Raw genomic sequence first — 22,027 nt, forward strand, 5'->3', positions numbered from 1 at the left:
ATGAGGAGGAAGTTTCTGTTGCTTATAAGCCATTCAGTCTGTGGTGTTCTGTTACGGCAGCCCAAAAGGACTAGGACGATTTCTAGACACGTTCTACACAGAAGGACTGAGCTCACCCCACCACAAAGCCTGAGGCTCTGGGAGCATGGTGCACCCACACGAGGTGGGACGTCCACAGAAAACAAATCCAAGACCACTGTTTCCCTCACGGGGATGAGTTCAAACTACCACAGAGGCAGGACAAGCCTCACTTGACCGGGTGCTCCAAAACTGGGCAAAAAGCGGTTTCCTCTTCAGACTGAGGAGGCTCCCAAGGGTTCCCGCTGGAGTGGGGGAGGGGAGAGCTGAGGCTGAGCCCCGGGCCCGAGGGGTGGCACTCACCGCTGCAGGCCCTCTCGTCACTCTCGTCTGAGCAGTCCAGGAAGCCGTCACAGCGCTCGGAGAGCACGATGCAGGCCTCGCCGTCCTCACACTTGAACTCCATGCTCATACAGGTCAAGGTGCTGTGTGTGGCTGCAACACAGGGGAGGGCTACGTTGTGGTAACGGTTTGTCGTGTTTAGGAAAAGGGATCTGCATTCTCCGAACTAATCTGCTTCTGATTCAAAATACGCCTCTGGGGGCACCTGGGTGGCTCAGTCGGTTAAGCATCCGACTTCGGCTCAGGTCATGATCTCACAGTGTGTGGGTTTGAGCCCGGCGTCGGGCTCTGTGCTGACAGCTACGAGCCGGGAGGCTGCTTCGGATTCTGTCTCTCTCTCCATCCCTCCGCTGCTCGCTCCCCCTCTCTCTTTTTCTCTCTCAAAAATAAATGAACATTCAAAAAAATTAAGAAAAAAATACGCCTCCGGGATGAGGAGTGGTAACCCCCCACAATGGCACCGTGATGCCATTCTTTGACGGTAACCGCTGGACTCTGCCTTCAGGAAGAGCAAAAGCTTTGAAGTCAAGTGATCTAGAGTGCATGCAGTCATTTACAAGCTCCACAGCGATTCACCAGAATTGGCCAGGGTTGAATACTTCTGTTCCAGAACAAGGACAAGTAATCCCGTTTTCTACCTGAAACACCGCCATCGACCTCTGACAACCACACCTTGAGACGCAGGTAGAAAGAACGGATAAGGTTCTCACGAGAGAACCAGGATGGCAACGGGAATGGATAAGGGATCGACAGAGATGTTGCTAGAGATGAAGAGATCCAGGGGTTGAGGCGCGGTAGAATGTCGTAACAACCATCCTCAACTGGCGAATTAAAGATGGCATGTCTCTAGTGTGGAAGTATAGACTGCAATTAGCTACGCTTTCAAAAGAGCTCTCTACTAGAGTAATTCGCAATGAAAGAAAGGAAATGTGAGGTTTTTACAAACTATAATCCCCCTTCTCCTGGAAAACCACTGTATTATAGAGCTCTGTTATATGCTGAGTAGAAACTGGTTTGCTTTGGGGAAGTTGCAAGGGGGGCTTGGTTACAAATAAAACTGCATTAGAGCATTTAGAAAATGTCTGAGACCCACTAGGGTAAGAAACTCAAGATGGAATTCATCCTTCCATCTATCCATCCACCTACCCACTCACCATCCATCTACTCATCATCCATCCATCCACCCACCCACCTGCCCATCTAGACACCTATCTATCCACCTACACACCCACCCATCCACCCATCTACCCCTCCATTTATCCCTCTACCCAACCATCTACCCATCCAGTGAATATTCACGGAGGGCTACCAAGAATCAGGCACCGTTCAAGATGCTAAGACTATGGTGATGTGTAAAACAAAGGACCTAACCTCAAAGAGCTTACTTTCTATTAAGAGAAACAGCAAACAACTCTGGTATTTTAGACAGTGATTAACAACTACAAAGAAACATAAAGAGAAGAATAATAACAGAACGCTGGGCAGGGGTCATTTCATATAGAACGGTCAAGGAGAAACCCTGTGAAAGGCATTGTTTTAAGAGACTGCCAAGATCCCCAACACAGGATTATCCCACGTGGAAAAATATAATCAAACAACAGCTTATTAAACATGTCTCAACATTTTTAAAGTGGCCAAATGTAGGTTTTAGAAACTGAGAATCTAGTTGCTATTAATCTGTGAAGATTCCTAAACTGATAACTCAACAAATGATTAACAAGCACTTAGAACAGAATGCAGTGGCCTTCAGGGGCCAGCTTTTCTGAGAAGAATCATGCCATACTAATCTCATTTCCTTTTTTTTTTTTTTTTTTTAAGCTTATTTATTTGGAGAGAGAGAGAGAGCGCATGAGCAGAGGAGGGGCAGAGACAGAGGGAAAGAGAGAATCTCAAGCAGGTCCTGTACCACCAGCCCAGAGCCTTGATGCAGGGCTCCAACCCACGAACCATGAGATCATGACCTGAGCTGAAACCAACCATCTCAGATGCTTAACTGACTGAGCCACCCAGGCACTCCTCCTTTCCTTTTTTTGATAGGGTTCTCGGATTAATGGACTGAGGAAAATTGGAGACGAAGCACATTTTTATTTTAAGGCTCTTAACTAGGCAACATCCTTATGAATAAGGCCAATTTGGAACAGGTTAAATAAACTTATTTAAAGAATACCAACGAGGGGATGCCTGGGTGGCTCAGTTGGTTGAGTGTCCAACTCCTGATTTTGGCTCAGGTCATGAGCTCACCATTCATGGGATTGAGCCCTGTGTTGGGCTCTGTGCTGCCAGCGCAGAGCCTGCTCGAAATTCTCTCTCTCCCTTTCTCTCTACCCTTCCATCCCCCTCCCCGACTTGCGTCCGCACTCTCTTTCTCTCAAAATAAATAAATAAACTTAAAAAGAAAAAAAAAAAAAGAATATCAGTCAATGAGTTAATCTCACCCAGGAGGAAGGTCCTATTGCACTTCTCTGTTAATTATTTTCAGTGTTCATCTTACCGTGTGTTTGTTTCATTTGGGCCGAAACGTTCCTGCTATCATTTGGGGGAGTGTGGGATTAATCTGCCCTGTTCTTTTCATGTCCCAAAGGCCCACCTGCATTTTACACTATGCCCTATTTAGTGTCTCCCTCTGAGACTACTCACGGCAGTTGGCCTCGTCCTGGCCGTCCTGGCAATCCTGGTGGCCATCACAGCGTTTCCAGTTGGGGATACACTTCTTTGGCTGGCGGCACTCGAATTCAAATCGGTCACAGCGCCCACGCTGAGTGGGAGTAGAGGCAGCAGTGACATTTGCTGGAAGAAGAGGTTGTTTTTTTTTTTTTTTAATTCACTTTTCAGTACTGAGGGACCCGGTCAGCAAGAGCAACCAACTCGACGCATTAGGAAATTTAGGAAATGACAGTGCTTTGGGAATTACGATGGGGGCCTGGAGACAAAGGTGAGCTCTGGATATGGAAGGCGGATCGACCAGACGTGGGCATCTAACTTTGGAAGCTAGATGTAGACAGAGAGTGGTAAGTGACCCAAGAGACCAGATGAGGCATACCTGAACTGGGAGAGAAGAGGGAGAAAGACAACAAGGGCACAGACTAAAGATTCCCAAGTCCCCTGCTCCTACTAACCCCATGAGACAATCACCCCATACATCACTCCCACAGAAGACTGGAGGATTGTAATGTGCAGGGTAAAAAGGGCTGGTTAGGCCTAGCTAAGAGCAAGAATGCTGTACTGAAGAAAGGGGTTAAACTCACAGATTGCTGAAGGCGAGGACCCTGGTCCCCTTCCTCATAAACCGTGGCAGTGACACCTTTATTCTCTAGGCAGTAGATTACTGCAAAAACTCTCCTCTAGGGCAACTGACCAGCCTCGGGGACAAACCCTCAAGTAACGCCAACTCTTGTTGGGGATCAGGAGTTCCCCAATAAACAGCCCAAGCATGAAACTCAAAGCTGTGGGGAGTCTCTTGGCAGTGTTTTCGTCCCCAGCCTTAAACACAAGCCAATACCCCAGGATTATGCGGGCAAAACCTTTGACATGAAAGACAGAAACCAGTGCGGACCCTCTCCCCTCCTAATAAAGAAAATCTGGAGGAAACCGAGATTTTGTAAGAAGAAAACTTCAAAAAATAAAGATCCTTAATACGCTCAGAATGAAAGAATATAGATTTCTGCATGAAAAAAGACAAGATGCCATGAAAAAGGAACAGTACTAGAAATTTTAAATCTCTTAAAATTAAAAACCATGGTAACTGACATGGAAAACTCAGTAGTAGAGCTGAAAGATAGGGTGAGTCTTCCAGAAAACAGAAAAAGAGAGAGAGAGAGAGAGAGAGAGAGAGAGAGAGAGAGAGAGAGAGAGAAAGAGAGAGAGAGATAAAGAAATTTAAAAAAATAGACAAGAGGACCACGTCAGTAGATCTAATGCATGAATGACACGAGTTCCCGGAAGAGAAAACAGAAAAGAAGATACCATTAATGGCATATTTCAAGGAAAACTCTCCAAACTCAAATACATAAATTTGAAGGATAAAAGAGCCTATCAGCGTCCATCCACCACTCTGGATGGAAAGGAAGCTGCATCAAAGCACATCGTTGTGAGATTTCAAAACACTGGAGCCAAAGGGAATACCTTACAAGCTTCCAGAGAGTTAAAAAACGAACAAACAAACAAACAAACATGCAACATGTAAAAGATCAAAATCAAAATGACTCTGAATTTCCCAAGAGCGGTTCAACGGCAGGGGAGCCAAATTCTTAAGGAGAATTACCGACAACATAAAATTCCAAACCCGGACCAACAATCGTCAACCACATCTGAAGACAGAAGAAAAACACTGTTAGATAAGCAAGACCTCAATGATACCTCCCACGTTCCCTTTCTTGAGAACGTTCTGGAAAATGTGCTCTACCAAAAAGTGGGATTGAACTGGAAAGGGAGGGGAGGGGAGAAATCTAGGATACAGAAAATAGAAGCTCCAACATGAGAGAAGTAAAACAAGTCCTTAGGATGGAGAAAACATGTCCCACAAGGCACCTGTGGCCCAGGCACCGACAGCAACAGGCACAACAAACCCAAGCAGCAAACTCAGGGGACATACACGTTGAAGGCTATCCTCTCTGTGTCTCGGCCACTGTGCCACCACATGCATCTGGCAAAACTACCAGAGGGTGTACTCCAACAACACCAGGGAGTAAACCGAGAAAAGCAAAACACGAGACCCAGGAAGCAGCGAATCTAAACCAGGAGAAAGGCAAAGAGAATCCCAAGGAGGGCAGTGAAGGCCCCGGGGAGGGGCACGCAGGGGGCCTGGAGACCCCTGGGCCCAGAGAGGGAGATCTAGGCCATTAGAAGGAAAATCGCCCAGAGAAACTCTGGGGCTGAGAAATCACTGATACGGTGACCTTGGGGAGAGTTACCCTCAGAGGTCATGAAGAGAGAGACAGCGTTAGCAAACATCACACGATAACCTGAGCTAACAGACACAACAACAAAAACCAGGTACTAACTCTGGGATATTGGGCTCATTCCATGGTTTTAACTGGGTTTTCAAAGGGGCCTCTCCTACCCCCAGAACCACTCTGTGAAAACAGGGTGCATGAGGAAAAGCAGTAAAATATGAGGCTAGAAAGCCAGGCCAAGGCACATCACAGCACTACTGCCTGGACAGTGAGGGGGCCGCTAGAAAGTTCCAAACTGGGGAGGACAAGATCATGCATCAATATACGGCCTCTCAGAAGGTAAACCGAAAACGGGAGAGACACAAGACCCTGAGACCAGTTAGGAGACCCGCAATAAAGAAACCAGATCTGAGAGCTGGAGACAACCTGAATTAAATTTGCCCTGATGACGTACATGCAAAAGAAATCACAGAAGTTGAATGGAAAATCCAAATAGGAATCTGCTCACTGGATTAAGCAGAATTTGCTAGAGTCTGTTAATACCCTGCTCACAGTTCCGATAACCAAAAGACAATTGTGAGAGAAGGAGAATCGAGACACTCACTAACCAGATAGCTGGGTCTTGGGGGCCAAGGACAGAGATTTAAAAAATATCTTTTTTTTTTTTAATTTGTTTTGAGAAACGTTTTTGGGACACTAACTATTTGCCTATTACTGTAATCGGCAAAGTGGGGATTCCAAGCGGTATGCAGCACGATCCCCAAAAATACAAGGTCCACAGAATCGCTTGGGGAGGAAAGATTCCCACACGTGAAATGACCAGGAAGCAGCACATGACAGATCATAGTGAGGGATCAAAAGGACAAAGGGTAAACGTGAGACTGGAAAAGAGATCAATATCAACTATATCAATTACAGGACTCGGTGAAAGCCCCATGGTGGTGGCCTCGTGACAGAAAATGATGGTGTACTTGTTCCAAGAATCTCAAACTTTAGTGAACCTACAGGTCACATGGGGAGCTCCTGAGCTCCACACAGAAATCCTAATTCTGTATTTTTTACAAACACCCCAAGTGCGGGGCGCCTGGGTGGCTCAGTAGGTTGGGTGTCTGACTTCAGCTCAGGTCATGCTCTCGCACCTCGTGAGTTCGAGCCCCGCGTTGGGCTCTGTGCTGACAGCTCAGAGCCTGGAACCTGCTTCCGGTTCTGTGTCTCCCTCTCTCTCTGTCTCTCCCCTGCCCATGCTCTGTCTCTCTCTCTATATCTCTTAAAATTCAATAAACATTTAAAAAAATTGAAAAATATATTTAAAAAAAAAACACCCCAAGTGATTCCCTTACAGGTGGTCTTTGTTCCACACTTTCTTTGATAAATACGGAGGGCGTATCAAGGTCTCTTTTAGCTGCAAAATCCATGCCTCCCTTTGCCGTGATGGATGGTTTCATGGGGGGTGGGGGGGAGTCGGAGGAGGACAAGGCCAAGGAGGACAGAGGTCTCTGGTGAGGCAGAAACCCTGCTGAAACAATATCAGCAGAGAAGAAGCAGGTCTTTCCAGAGAGGATGAGAAGGAGGAACCCAGCTTGGCAGAGGTGCGAAGCAATGGCAGGCAAGGAAGGGCCTTGAAAATAAGACTTAAGGACAATAAATTTCATATGTTGAAAAATAAAAAAAAAATAAAATAAAATAAAAAAAGAAAAGAAGACTCAAGGGTTGGGATCTATCTTCGGGACAAGAGGAAACCACTGATGATGTTAAACAGTGAAGCAATGGGACGGATGAGTCTTAAAGGAGGAAAATCAGTGTTGACCTAGAAGTTTGCTAGGAAAAGGATTTGCAAAGCATGGCGGACAACTGTCTATTTTCTCATCATAAACTGAATATGCAACAGAATCCGGTTGAGGAAAGAACACAGCACCCTTACCTCTGTCCTGCCTGCAGTTAAGGGCATGCACTAGACAGGGGGTCTCAGGGTTTACCCCCGCCTCCAGCAACATGGTTTACTGCCCACACCTTCAGAGGCCTCTCTGCGTTGGGCCACTAGATGGCAGTGCTTACCCTCCTTTAGTAGGAGGGCCTCCAGCTAGTGGGCAGGAAAGTCGGACTCTCCCCCGGAGAGTGTTGTTAACCCACACCAATATTTTCCCTGTAATTCCCATTCTAATTTCCTGTGCAGAAGGAAGCAAAGGTGGCCCAACCACAGCCAGGGTGGGAAGCAAGGCGGCTGGCCTCTTCGTGCAGGAAGATCAAAAGGCGGTTATAGGAGACGAGACGCTCCAGTCACAAGTTCCACGGGTCTCCCTGCTCTGGAGGTGAGCAGCAGCCTGGCCACCGAGCACAGGGTCCCAGGAGGCAGGGGAAACCGAGCCCGGCGCCCGGGGCGCCGCGCCCAGGGCGTACCCCTGAGGCCCTGCTCCACAGAAGCAGGTGCCCCAGGAGAGGGCAGGGCCGGCACTCACCAGGCGAGGGGCAGGCTTCCTCGTCTGAGCCATCTGCACAATCTCGGTACCCATCACATACCCAGCTGTCCATCACGCACGCCCCACTGCTGCAGCGGTAGTAATTGGGCAGACACGTGGAGGGCCCGGGCGTCGGGGAGGGAAGAACGTGTGAATCTGAGCAAAACACAAGCAAGCGAGAAAACCCAGAGTGTTACGGGAAGCCATGACCTCAAACCGCACATTGATACTGGGGCATCACAACGGACGGCGATCTTTTCCCTTTGTTGAGGCACATGCACCTATCCTATTGTGCTCGCTTTGGGCTAATATTCGAACGAGTTTGCTCTTACTCAATAGGGGCTCAGTGCCTTTGCAGGCTGACGGAGGGCAGGTGAGTCGGAACGCACAGGGAGGGTGAGAGAGCTCATCCCACGGAGGCTGAACGCTGTTCTGGTGAAGAGTCAACTACTGCACCCCCCTGAGACCCAGTTCGGACGTGAGAATGCCAGAAGGGAAGGTAACGAGCTTGCTCGCGTTCCACACCAGTGCTTCTCAGATGTAGTGAGGCACACTCGTCACCCGCAGGCCTTGTTAAAATGCAGATTCTGACTCAAAGGCAGCCTGGGGTGGGGTCAGACACTGCATCTCTAACAAGCCCCAAGCAGATGCGGAGGCCGGCCGCTGGTCCGAAGACCACACCTGCAGCAGCCAGGCTGCAGAGCGCTTTCCGGGGGCCTGCAAAATACCTAGAAACCGGAGAAACCAGCCACACTGGTTTTCAAAGTGGGAGAGGACAGAAAAGAACTCAGAGAGTTATTACTCAACCCCCACCCCGGATCACTGAACCGGCCTGACAATGAGGAGACAGAACGACATTCTGTGCAGAAAGGTGGAAGGCAGTGTGCTGGTGACTCCTGGGCATGGGGCTGCCTCAGGACCCTTACCTCCACAGTCCTTCTCATCAGACCAGTCCTCACAGTCGTTCTCCCTGTCACACTTCCACCTGTTGGGGATGCAGTGGCCATTCTCACACTGGAACTCGAAGTAGCGGGAGCAGTTTGGGGCTTCTGTGGGGTTTTCTGGGGGAGAGGAACCACACAGTCAGTCACTGGCCCGGCACCAAATGTGGACATAAAGGCCAAACAGATACCCAGGTCCCAGGGCAGCCTGCACAACCCTACCAGATACGGCGGGCAGCCAAAAAGATACATATCCGCAAACAGAAGCCCGTCTTCCCGGATCCCAACTCGTGCTTCTCTGAACTAGGCTTCTGTATCTTACAAATAACGCCCGACTTTTTGACACTTTACCAAAGGGATGACCTAACTAGTGACGATGCCCCAACAAGGACAAAGACTCTATTAAGTTGCAGAATCTGTTCACTTATACGTGGAACTTAAGACACACGGCAGATGAACGTAGGGGAAGGGAAGGAAAAATAAGATAAAGACGGAGAGGGAGGCAAACCATAAGAGACTCTTAAATGCAGAGAACAAAACCGAGGGTCGCTGGAGGGATTGTGGGTGGGCGGATGGGCTAAATGGGTCGGGGGCATTAAGGAAGACACTTGTTGGGATGAGCACTGGGTGTCACGTGTAAGAGATGAATCACTGGGTTCTACTCCTGAAGCCAAGACTAGCCTGTATGTTAACTACCTGGAATTTAGATTTAAGGAAAAAAAAAAACAAAACAAACCCAAAACTGTGAAATCTGAAATATTTACCATAATTCCTCTACCATATTCCTTAGACATAATGTGAACTTCCCAGCTGGGGAAAGAGAAGGAATGGGCGTAAACATTCTCCCCCCACCCTGACCCCGACCCGGCCACCGACACTTCCTGGGGGGCAGGCTGCCCCCTCAAGACTCGATTCCTTACATGGAGACTCGCTCGCCAGCTGGCAGGAACAAGTGCTGAGGACAGAGAAGGCAGAGCCTGCGTGGGAGTGTGCCGAGCGTGGCCCTCCTTGACCACAGGAGTCGCCATGACCCGGAGGCTGGGGACAGGAGGCTGGAGGCCCGAGATCTTACCGCAGTTGGCTTCGTCAGAGTAGTCGCCGCAGTCGTCCATGCCGTCGCATTTCCAAATCAAGCTGACGCACACTCCGTTTTGGCACTGGAAACTGAACTCATCGCACACCTTGTGGAACTCAGGGTCTTGGGCTAGGTAGGGAAGAAAGTTCCAGGTTACTGCCACACCGACGAGTTCAAAGGAGTGCCCCACTTGGAAACAAGAGGGAAGGGCAAACGTCCTCCTCCAAGAGACAGACCAGCCACCGGGCACCTTGAGAGCAAAAGCCAACCGATGGCCTCACCCCCCACCCCGCCTGCTCAGACGGTGACTGTACTCGGAAACGGGGTCTTTGAAGAGGTGACGAAGTGAGGGGCGCCTGGGTGGCTCAGTCGGTGGGGCGTCCGACTTCGGCTCAGGTCATGATCTCGCGGGTCATGAGTTCGAGCCCCGCGTCGGGCTCTGTGCTGACAGCTCAGAGCCTGGAGCCTGTTTCAGATTCTGTGTCTCCCCCTCTCTCTACCTCCCCCCACTCCCACTCTGTTTTCTCTCTCTCTCCCTCTCTCTCAAATAAATAAGTCACATTAGGAACACCTGGGTAGCTCAGTCAGTTAAGCGTTCGACTCTTGATTTCAGCTCAGGTCAGGTTATGATCTCATGGTTGGTGAGTTCGAGCCCCACGTCAGGCTCTGCACTGACAGTGTAGAATCCGCGTGGGATTCTCACTCTCTCTCTCTCTCTGTGTCCCTCTTCCCACTCGTGCTTGCTCTCTCTCTCTCTCTCTCAAAAAAAAATAAATTATTTAAAAAAAAAAAGTGATGAAGTTACAGTGACGTCATTAGGGTGGACCCTAATCTACTAAGACTGGTGTCCTTGTAAGAAAAGGAAAGCAAGACACGGGTAGGCACGGTGAGGAGACCACGTGAGGGAGAAGGCAGCCATCAGCAAGCCATGGAAGAGAGCCTCAGAAGAACCAATCCTCCTGACATCTTGACCTCAAACTTGTGGCCTCTGGACGGTCAGAAAACACTTTTCTGTGGTTTTGAGCCACCCAGTCTGTGGGCTTCTGTGATGGTGGCCAGAGCTGACTAGAAGGAGTACCTACCACGGGCAGGGCCCTGTTTTAAGATGGGGACTACAGGGGCGCCTGGGTGGCGCAGTCGGTTAAGCATCCGACTTCAGCCAGGTCACGATCTCGCGGTCCGTGAGTTCGAGCCCCGCGTCAGGCTCTGGGCTGATGGCTCGGAGCCTGGAGCCTGCTTCCCATTCTGTGTCTCCCTCTCTCTCTGCCCCTCCCCCGTTCATGCTCTGTCTCTCTCTGTCCCAAAAATAAATAAACGTTGAAAAAAAAAATTAAAAAAAAAAAAAAAAAAAAAAAGAAGGGGACTACAGGGGCACCTTGGGTGGCTCAGTCAGTTGAGCGCCTGACCCTTGCTTTCGGCTCAGGTCATGATCTCACGGTTTGTGGGTTCAAGCCCCGAGTCGAGCTTGGGATTCTCTCTCTCTGCCCGCCCCCCACCCCCCACTCGCACTGTCTCTGTCTCTCTCAAAAGAAATACACTTAAAAAAATGGGGCTACAGCAGTGAACAAAACAAAGGCCCTGTTCTCGTGAAGCCCACATTCCGGCAGGGAGAGACAGGCAGGCAAATAAATACACAGCGTGCCAAGGGCTGACTAGTGCCGCGAAGGCCACAGGAGCAAGATAAGGACGCTACAGAGCGATGGGGCGTGGGAAAGGCCTGTCAGAGAAAGTCCCGCTTGGGCCAAGACCTCGGACCTTCGGCGTCTCCCCCTTATACGTACACCAACGACCAAAAAGCAACACTTCTGAAGCCACAAAGGTAAGTCTTTCTCAGGAAGGGCAAGATTGGGCACTCGAGCAAGACCTGTAAACCTGAGTGGCCCGCTCCCCCCAGAGTGTCTCCAGTGGCTCGGGCACCTCCCCATCCAGCCCACTCACAGCATCCTGCGAACGTCGCGTCCTCGTCTGAGCCGTCGCGGCACTGGACGATCCCGTCACACACCATCGAGTGGAAGAGGCACTGCTGGCGGTTCTTGCAGACAAAGTCCATGAAGCGCGTGCACAGGGGCTCTGGAAGGGGCCCGGGGAGGGGAGAAGGCGTCAGCAATTCAGGACTGGTGGGGCCCTCCCCGGCCCTGAGCAGATGCTCCCGGACGCGCGCGCATTCGGGACACAGTCACCAGAGGCATCATTTATTGCGCACTTCCTGTGTGCCAAGCCCTGGGTGAGAGCACCTGACACGGAAGTACATTAAACTCTGAGGACAATGTTATGAGAGATTTTACTGTCCTGTTTTCCAAATGAGACCAGAGGGGACGGCAGCATTCAACGTTTGGCCAAGAGCACACGGTTAATGAGAGTGGAGCCAAAATGGACACCCAGGCCTCTCCGACATCAATGCTTGAGATCTTCATCACCACACAGAACACGGACTCTCGGGGCGCCTGGGTGGCCCAGTCGTTTGAACGTCCGACTTCGGCTCAGGTCATGATCTCACGGTTGGTGAGTTCGAGCCCCACATCGGGCTCTGTGCTGACAGCTCAGAGCCTGGAGCCTGCTTCAGATTCTGTGTCTCCTGTCTCTCTCTCTCTCTCTGCCCCTCCCTGGCTTTGTTCTCTCTCTTACCAAAATAAATAAACGTTAAAAAAAAAAAAAAAGAAAGAAAGAAAGAAAAAAGAATATGGACTCTCTACTACTTTTTCTGTAAAGGACCAGTGTTATGGATGGAATTACACCCCCGACGATGCGTATGTTAAAGCCCTAATCCCCGGTGTAACTGTATTTGGAGACAGAACCCCTTTTAATTGCCTTTAAAGAGGTCATTAAGGTTAAAGGAATTCATGTGGGTGGGGCCCTGGCCCAGTGTGGGCGGTGGCCTCCTAGGAAGAGACACCAGGGATGCAGGTGCAGACAAAATGCCATTGAGGACACAGCAAGGAGATGGCCTTTGGACTTGAACTGCAGCATCAGCCTGTCCCTGGGTCTCCAGCCTGCCAGCCTACCCTGCAGATTTCGGAACTCACCGGCCTTCAAAACTGCATGAGCTGATCCCTGAAAAGAAATCTCTCTGCATATGACACACACGTCCTACTGGTTCTGTTTTCCTTGAGAACGGGGAGCGGCACAACCAGGGGGCAAGTTCTCAAGGTTCTGAGAGTCATACAGTCTCTACCACAACCACTCCACTCGGCTACAGTTGCATGGAAGCAGCAGGAGTGTCTGTGTTTACAGAAAACTTCAGTTAATAGGACAGGCCACATACGGGCTGGCTTTCCACCCCCAAGGCCCGACTGCCACCCCTCCACTATTACATCAGTTCTGAACCTGGACTGTCCATCACAAACACCCGGGGCACTTTTTAAAGGTCCTGATGCTTACAGGGCGCCCTGGTGGCTCGGTCGGTTAAGCGTCCCACTTCGGCTCGGGTCACGATCTCGCGGTTCGTGACTTCGAGCCCCGCGTCGGGCTCTGTGCTGACAGCTCAGAGCCTGGAGCCCGCCTCTGCGTCTCCCTCTCTCTCTGCCCCTTCCCTACTCGTTCTCTCTCTCTCTCTCTCTCTAAAATAAATAAACGTTAAAAAAAAAAAATCCCCATGCTCAGGCCATGCTCCAGAATTACATCAGAAATCTAGGGTTGGGAGGGATGGACCCAGGCAAAGCATACTCGGGCAGGAGCACCAGTGACCCGAGACAACCTCTACGAGTAGAAAGGAAATGGAGGGTAAGAGGGTTCCCCGGCCAAAAATGGTACCCGAGCGATAGTCAGCAAAAGGGAAGTAGGAGAAGTAAGCGTTCAGTTCCAAACAATGGGCCAATCCCCAAACACACTGCGAAGAAGCGACAAGGTTCGCCGAGCTACAACCTCTTCCACGATCGCCCCGCCGCTGCCGGGAGGGGACTCACCGCAGTGCTGCTCGTCGGAGCCGTCCGAGCAGTCCCGCAGACCGTCACAATGCTTGCTGGAGGGGATGCAGGTGCCGTTCGGGCAGCGGAAGCCGTTACACTTCTTCTCTGAAATGCAACCCGACAACGGAGGGAAATGACGGAGAGGAAACAGGCAGGCATGCACACCCATCGTGGCGGGGGGGAGAAGGGGACGGGTCTGTACCACCCCTCAGGAGGGTGGGAGATGGGCAGCGGCTGTCCCGATTGCAAGTGTACATGCGCCTTGAGCCGGCGATGCCGTTGGAAAAACGCCATCTGCCCACACAAGTGGAAAATCGGGTAGGTATAAGGCTATTCACCGCGACACTCTTTGCAATACCCTGAGGACCACGTACGCGTCCCTCAACAGGGGACTCTGTAAGACCTTGTTGTACGTACAACTGGAGCACCAGATTGTTACAAAGGGACTGAAGAAGTAGTTAGTACTCTGTAAAAATGTGTCCTAGATACATGGTTGTGTGAAAAAAAAACCAAGGTGAGAAACAACACACATAGCATACGACTCGTGTAAAACAGCACAGGAATACACACTGTATTTAAACGTGCACATACGCACAAAAACATCCTACAAGGGACTCCAACCAAAGTTTCCTACACGGACAGGGTGAGAGTCCGGCAGATGGGGAGAGAAATGTTTACCCCCACACCTCGTGATACTTTTTTCCATTTTGAACCTGTTACCTACTTAAAAAACGGAGTACATGTTTTCAAGAAAAGCTTCGGTGAATGAAAAAAAAAGAAAAGGAGTTGCTGAATCCTGATTATAAACCCTGGTCTTTTAAAGCTCTCATAAATCACCATCTTAATTCTTCAGGAATTCTAAGCCAAAGCCCTTTGGACAAAGTCCATCCTAGAAATGTTAAGAATCTTAGGTTTTACACTTAGCAGAGAATTCTTAGTATGAGGTAACCCTTTCTCATGAACACAGAGCTGCTGCTGGCCACTAGGCTTAAATGTAAGTTCTAGCACGCGAGTCACGGGCCACTGCAAACCCAACTCTTAGGAGAATGGCTCCGGGAGGGTCATGTGTAAGGCAAGAAAATGTGTTTTCATCCCCTAAAAAGCCATCATGCCTAGGAAATTATTCTAAGGACATCAAACAGAAACAGTAAGTGAGTACCATGAGTCAGGGAAATATTTAATGCCACTAACTATAAAAGCTTTCTATAAAAGTATAGAATTAAAATTACACGAGACAAACCCCCATTCATTATTACATTAGTGAAAACAACTAAAGAGATAAAATGTAAGATCAAGGGAGACTTGGGGAAACATACACTATGTTACTGATAGAGATGCCTCTGGCATAATCACTCGGAAATGCAATATGGCGACACTTAGTGAGAATCATGAAAACACATCAGAACCCTTGACCCAGCCATTCCATACTGAGAAAACATATCATAACGAGTACCTTCAAGAAAAACTAAACCTTCGTTTCCAAAGAAGTGAATAATTTCACTACGTATAACAGTGTAAAATTAAAAACACGCTAATGCCCGACCAGGAAGCAACCAAGTAAACCACGTCAGAGAAACACAAAGTGAATATGCATCTGCCATGAAAATGCTAACTACAGAAAAATACAGATAGAGGCAAACATCTTTGTTTAATACGGTGACATGAAAGGAACAGAGTATGTGATGTGCAATGACTACCATCCCATGAAGATCCGGAACGTATGGTATATAATAACAGGAAATATATAGATATATTGGTCTCTGCCCCTGGTTAGTGGCACAGAGCTCTTAAACCCTATCATTTCCTAGGTGACAGGAGTGTCTTTTGTTCTAATGGGGCAACTCTGGGTAGACTCCTGTGTAGCTTTAGGATAGGGGCTGATCACCAGAAAAACCATGCCATGACCAGAGGCTTGCAACTTTGAACCCCACTCCCCATCCTCCAGGAAGGGCCGAGGGCTAGAAACAGCTAATGATCAGTCATGCCTATGCCGTAAAGCCTCCATAAACATCCACAAGTATGGGGCTCAGAGAGCTTCCAGGTTGCTGAGCACAGAGAGGCTAGAGAAGTGACAGGTCTGGACAGGGCACGGAAGTTCCACATCCCTTTCCTATACCTTGCCCTACGCGTACCTTCCATCAGGACGTTCATTCTGTCCTTTTTGAATCAAGTAGGAAATGTGCTTCCCTGAATTCTGTGAGCCATTCTAGCAAATCGATGAACCCAAGGGAGGGGACGTGGGAATGTGGATTTATGGCCGGTCGGTCAGAAGTTCAGGTGGCAATTTGAGGCTTGTGACTGGCATCTGAAGTCGGGGGGGGGGGGGGGCGGCGTTGGGGACCAAACCCTTCCCCTGTAAGGTCTCACACTATCCCAAGGAAGACAAAGTAAGGAATGAATTAACTGTGGGACATCCGGCTGGTACTGAAGAATTGCTTAGTGTGGAAAACATACATTTGGTGGCCAAGAAATGTTGAAGTATTCTGTGAGCAGAATATTGAGAGCAGAGGAGAAACACGGGGGATTGGTTTCTGACAGACGTTATAGAGAAAAGGATAAGGAGAGGGAACCTTAAAGATATTTGGTATAAAAGAGGATTTCATACATTGTGTTCGTGTCATAGCTATTTTGTGAAGGTAACTGATGACCTCAGAATTCTCTTCTAAATCACTTATGCTGAAAATGTTCTACCTTCGGGGAAGGGTCCATTTTACCAAAGGACCATAACAGAGAACTCTCAGTCATAAAGTACGCTATTTATAGAGAAACCGTTGGCTAAGTTCTGGCAGAACCCTGGCAATTTCCGTCCTTGGTGACTGCAGTTAGCACTCTGGGTGCGTTCATTGGTTTCCATTGCTTTGCTTCAAAGTTGCGATGGAAAAGCAATGAGGCCAAACGGCTTGCCTGACAATGAAGACCGTATCACACACCCCTTTACGTCCTGCGCGATGCCATACGGAACCTGGGCGGGCTTCTTTGGTTGTCAGAGTGGGCAGAGAGGAACGGTGGAGCAGAACTCCCCGGCCCATCTGTGGCCTCTTTTCCTGACCAGCAGACACCGGGGAAGCTCCAGGGGAAGGCTGGAGCGTTTGCATTTACCGCACTTCACGGGATCCTCATCAGAACCGTCCTGGCAATCCATGTCGCCATCACACGCCCACCGCTGGGGGATACAGTGCCCGTTGTGACACTGGAAGTTGGAGGCTTCGCAGGTGTGGTAGATGGCTGCCGGCAAAAAAGGAGAGAGAGTGCGTGAATGTCGCCCTCACTGCCGCTCCCCCACCAACCACCCAGGGGCTGACTAAAGAGACACCGCACTGGGTCAAAAGGTACGCATGGGGAGCACCCGAGCTCCTCCCTGGCCAGGAGCTAGGCACCTGGGGCTGCCCTGAAGGTGGGGGGCAGCCTCCTGATGAAGCAATCGCTTGGCTCTGTGGGTCTGGAAATGTTATACAAGTGCAGATGTACACGTTAAAAACAACAACCAAAAAAATCATTTGCTTTTCACAACCACCTACGATGTAAGGATTATTCGCCGTCCACAGGTGAGAAACAGCCTCAGAGAAATGAAGAAACTCGCCCACGTTCACAAAGACGATTAAGTAATGGCTCCAGGGCTATCCCAGCCCAAAGCCTGTGCTGTCCCTGCTCCGTCTTGCCACTTCATCTTCTCCCATAAACCCACCCACTCATGCAGATTCTGTGGGACATGGAGGGGCGGCAGGTGCTCAGGAGACTGGCCCTAGACCCGGTCCAGCCACCGTGCTGGGGCCTCAGTCTCATCATCGATGCTGACACGTAAGGACCCTGGTCAGCTCTGACAGGCTGTCATTTTATAATTCTAAATCAACTACCCAATTTCAGATGGGGAAAACCTCAGCTCCAAAGGGCACAGAAGATTTATCCAGGCTCACAAAGAAAAGGTCCCAGGACCTCCCAGACTCGTCTTTCTCAACAGTCAGGAGTGACATCCACCAGCCAACAATAAATACGTGGTGTCCCCGACAATCATTTCAAAAGAGGCAAGTAGAACAGAGCTGTTGTTATAACCGAACAGCCCTAGCTGCATACGTGGGCTGAGGCCACCTGGAAGTCCTTTAGCAACTTCTCGAAGCCCTGATCAAAGGCTGGTTCAGACGCAGACTGGGTGCCTTGAACCCAACCAACACGACTAACCACCTTCTCCATGAAGAGTTGCCCTTCCTCCACTGAAACAGAAAGCCGCTTGTGTCTGTTCGTGGCCGAATGAAAGCCAGGCCTGGCCTTTTTGACAAGTGACATAAAATAATACCACCGAGATAGATGAGCCCTCTGTTAGTTGAACTGTGTGGACAGGATGTCTGCGCAACCCAGGAGGCAAAACAAACAAAAGTGGGTTACTGAGTGCATACTGTAGTTATTTATTCAATCAAGATGGTTGGCAACTGCTACTCAAGGGTTGGGAAAATTGGCTTCCAACGCCCTCGAGAATTTCTACTGAATTTGAGGCTATTTTTTGCAGCAGTCAGAAATACAGAGAACCTGATCTTTCAAGCCACTTTAACACAAGTGGTGGTCCATTATCTGCTGTCTTCCTCTCTCTCTGAAGATCAAGGATAGATGCGTAGCATGCAAACAGGTCTACAGGACGTCTCAATATTTTACAACCTTTGGTACAAGGAATCCATTAAACATCTTTTTTTAAAATATACTTATCTGGTAAGAGGAGTAACAGGGCACATGATTTTTTGCCCCAGTAAACAGCCATTGCCTGGAATACTTCTTGATCTGTTGGTTTTCCAAGTCTGACAGCCCTTGAAAATATTCCTCAGCAAAGCCTTGCTCACTTTCATAAAATATGCTGTTGCCTAAGCTCATTACCATACTGATCTACTTGTTATTATTCAGCTTATGCATTTCACTTTTAATTGAAAGCAATTTCAGAGTGCTAATGGAGTTTCCAAATGACCATTCTGGGAGGCATGTCTGAGATCTCCAAAATCTATCACAGGAGCTGCGCTCAGAAAGACTCATCAGTTTGCACAATTTCATTTTAAGTGGCCAGGTATGAATGCAATGCTTAACACATTCTCTTTTTCTGAATTTTCCCACCTCCTGAGTAACTTATTAGCTCTCTGACAGTAAGTGTCTAGTAAATAATACATGTTCAATTAATACTTTTTTTTTTTTAATCACAGGGATAGAAGAGACGGACTTTAATACAGACTAAAGAACTGGGGAAGAAAAATAGGAATCCTTCACACGGCAGGATTCACTGTGACTATAAGAATGGATGGGCTAATGGGGTAAATGACCATGAAATTAGAGCATCCTGGTTTCTAATAGAGGCCATTATCCCACACCTTACTCTCTGACTTGGACAGATCTTCTATGACTCAGCAGGACCCTCTGGAATACCCGATGGAAATTATTAACCAAATACAAGTGGGGGGCAGAAGGGATGAATGAATTAATGCGGTAGGAAAGCACTGCCACATTCAACACACAGCACTGGACTATCAGGAAGAGAACGAGGGAACACAAATGAGAATATCAATATAACTTCAATGATTAGTGAAATAAAAGTAATAACGTAAAGCATAAAGAAAAGAACCAGACAGAAATTCTAGATATAAAAAATATAGTCATGGGGTGCCCAGGGGTGGCTCAGTCAGTTAAGTGTCCAACTTTGGCTCAGGTCATGATCTCACGGATCGTGAGTTTGAGCCCCACCTTGGGCTCTTTACCAGCAGCACAGAGCCCACTTTGGATCCTCTCTCTCTGCCCCTCCCCTGTTCTCTCTCTCTCTCTCAAAAATAAGCTTAAAAAATGTATATATAGTCATGGAAATAATAATAGCTCAGTGGATTTGTGTAACAGCCCATTAGATTTAGCTGAAAAGAGAACTGTTGAACTGGAAGAGAAGTCTGAGGAAGTAACCGAGACTATAGATAGTCATAAAGAGTCATAAAGAGACAGGGGATACAAAAACAGGAACCATGAACAACAGGAGGGCACAGTCCAACAAAATGGTTGACAGTAACTGCTGAAGACCAAAGCAGAGAAAGTAGCAAATAGAGCTGAAAAGATGGCTGTAGTTCCCCAGAATCGACGAAAAACAAATCCTCACACCCAAGAAGGAACACAAGTCTCAAGAGCAGGACAAATAAAAATAATTCCACACCTAGATGGGGGAAGCTGCACACCAGCCACAAGACAAGCGAATCAACAAGAACCTACAGATAACTCGAGAGGAAAGAATGTCTGATTGTTGTTTGAACACATCACCCGACAGGAGAAATCAAATCAACACAGAAGAGGCCAGAAGGAAACAGAATGAGTTCGTCAAGATACTTACGGAAAATTACCACAAACCCAGAAACCCAGATCCATCTGAATTCAGGATTTGAGAGCAGCAAAATAAAGACACGTTTATATAAACAAAACTTAAAAGAGTTTACCATTCACGGACTCCTGCTGCAAGAAATGGAGAAGGATGTACTTGGAAGGGAGGCATCAGATACAAGAAGCAGTGATAAATGGTTACTAAAATATAATAGCAATGGCTAATATTAGGATTTTTAAAATGTGAAACTAAAATACTAAGTATTTACTGAGTCTGTTAGTCTTGGGACCATGTGCAGAGACTGGAATCCAGGCATTCTGAGGAGAGGCGGATGTAACTAGAAAGACACACGAGACGTCTAAGCATAACCGCTAATACAACAGAAATCAAGTGTAAGTTCAAAATTCCATTCAGGGAGGTGGGGAGAAGGGAATAAAGGAAATTCAATCCCATGAAAGGAAAAAGCAGGGGGGGAGAAGAGCAAAGACCTTGCACGCAAGCTGAGGCCGACAGGAAGTCGGTCGACCCCGATCTATTTTCCCTGGCTTTGCAGATGACTTAATTTGTTAGGTCAGGAAATGAAGTGACACGCCATACATCCTAATGAGCTCACAGCTGACCGCCATCGATTCAGAGATGACAGGGAAGGAGAAGCATCTTTAAATAGCTTTGGAAGAACAGCCATGGGGACAGGGGAGCAGGTGAGGTGCAAACACTCTACATTTTCCCCAGACAGCCCTGCCAGAAAAAAATCAGAGAGGAAAATCAGGAGTCTACGGTGAGCCCACCCATAGAAACGGGTTGATAATTCATCCCGGAAGATCAGCACATGCTGCTGAAACACAAAATTGACTAACACGGTTGTGCTAACAAGATGTTCAATCATTTTGCAATTTACAAACTGCAATGCCCAAGTGCACCCCTCTAATTTATTACCCAATCATCCACCCAAACCCACAGCTTCCAGACAGCACTCGTGGTTCCTGGGCTGACGGCAATTCCTTCACGGACCTTGGTTTTTCCTCCTTCTGCAGGCCATGCTCATGTTTGGAGAGAAGCATTTTCCTGCAGTGCCCCCAGAACAGAGGTTCAGACACTGACAGATCACACCAGAAAGGACAAAGGGCAAGTTCAGGGTAAGTTTGCAAGGGCACAGAATTTGGTAACATCACAGATCATCCTGTGGGACGATAGGGCATTTGAGGAGGGCCACGTACTCTTTAAGGCCACAGGAGGTCGCCTCGAAACTAAGATGACTACAGAAAAGCAGTTGTGTAAATTACCAAATTGACAAAAGTTCCCTGAACAGGCACTCTTCCCAGGGGCTGGGCAGTGGGAGAACACAAAGGGGTCAAAGGTCATTTCTGCCCTACAGGAACCAAATCTAAACTAAAGCATCACGACACAAGTTGTCTCTATTTACATTTGGGATCTGATCACATAACCTTCTTTTTATTTGCTTTTACACACTCGTAGGCATGCTTCGAGCTCCCAGATGCTGGGCAGTGTAGGAACCGGTGGGGCACGTGGGGGGCGAGGGAGATTAAGACAGGGGCCTTGGAAGTCCCGCCACAAGAGCCATGATCCACACCGCATGAATGACAAGTTAATGCAGTTAACAGTGAATTGAAAACCAAAGCCAAGAAGCAGATCTGCCCTCACGACGAAATGGGTACGTGAAACCACCTTAGCCCCATCACTGGAGAGATTTAAACGTAGAACTGAGTGAATTTCAAGACGTTGCAGAGAAAATTTACTCATCAGGCAGTGGGATCAGTCTTTTTTTTCCCCCTCCACAGCGTTCCCAATTCTTTGTTCTCCTCCACTCCACCATAATGTAAATGGGCCCCATCCATTCATTCATTCACTCATTCATTCATAAAAAGTAGTATAAGGAACATGAGTGAACCCATCACTCAACAGAAGAATTCAAACATTCCCTCCACATCACACCGCCCAGCCTTTCTCTCATATCCTCATGCTCTTTCCAACTTTATTTTTCATAAAATCTTG

At 48.4% G+C, this 22,027-nt stretch overlaps 1 protein-coding gene across 3 annotated transcripts in view; it reads right to left on the reverse strand.

Annotated features, from left to right (window-relative positions):
• The window catches only part of SORL1 (sortilin related receptor 1), a 173,187-nt gene that overhangs the window by 30,307 nt on the left and 120,853 nt on the right, over positions 1-22,027 (reverse strand). For all 3 annotated transcript variants that reach the window (XM_086678837.1, XM_086678836.1, XM_086678835.1), the window contains exons 26-33: positions 16,789-16,914; positions 13,687-13,794; positions 11,723-11,854; positions 9,782-9,913; positions 8,695-8,829; positions 7,769-7,924; positions 3,058-3,207; positions 382-513 (exon numbers count right to left, since the gene is read on the reverse strand). In XM_086678837.1, coding sequence (XP_086534963.1) covers positions 382-513; positions 3,058-3,207; positions 7,769-7,924; positions 8,695-8,829; positions 9,782-9,913; positions 11,723-11,854; positions 13,687-13,794; positions 16,789-16,914 — 1,071 coding nt within the window. The remainder of the gene's footprint in view (positions 1-381; positions 514-3,057; positions 3,208-7,768; positions 7,925-8,694; positions 8,830-9,781; positions 9,914-11,722; positions 11,855-13,686; positions 13,795-16,788; positions 16,915-22,027) is intronic.

Source organism: Puma concolor, chromosome D1 (assembly GCF_028749965.1).
Source record: "Puma concolor isolate L17-30 chromosome D1, mPumCon1.1.hap2, whole genome shotgun sequence".
Taxonomy (NCBI): Eukaryota; Metazoa; Chordata; class Mammalia; order Carnivora; family Felidae; genus Puma; species Puma concolor.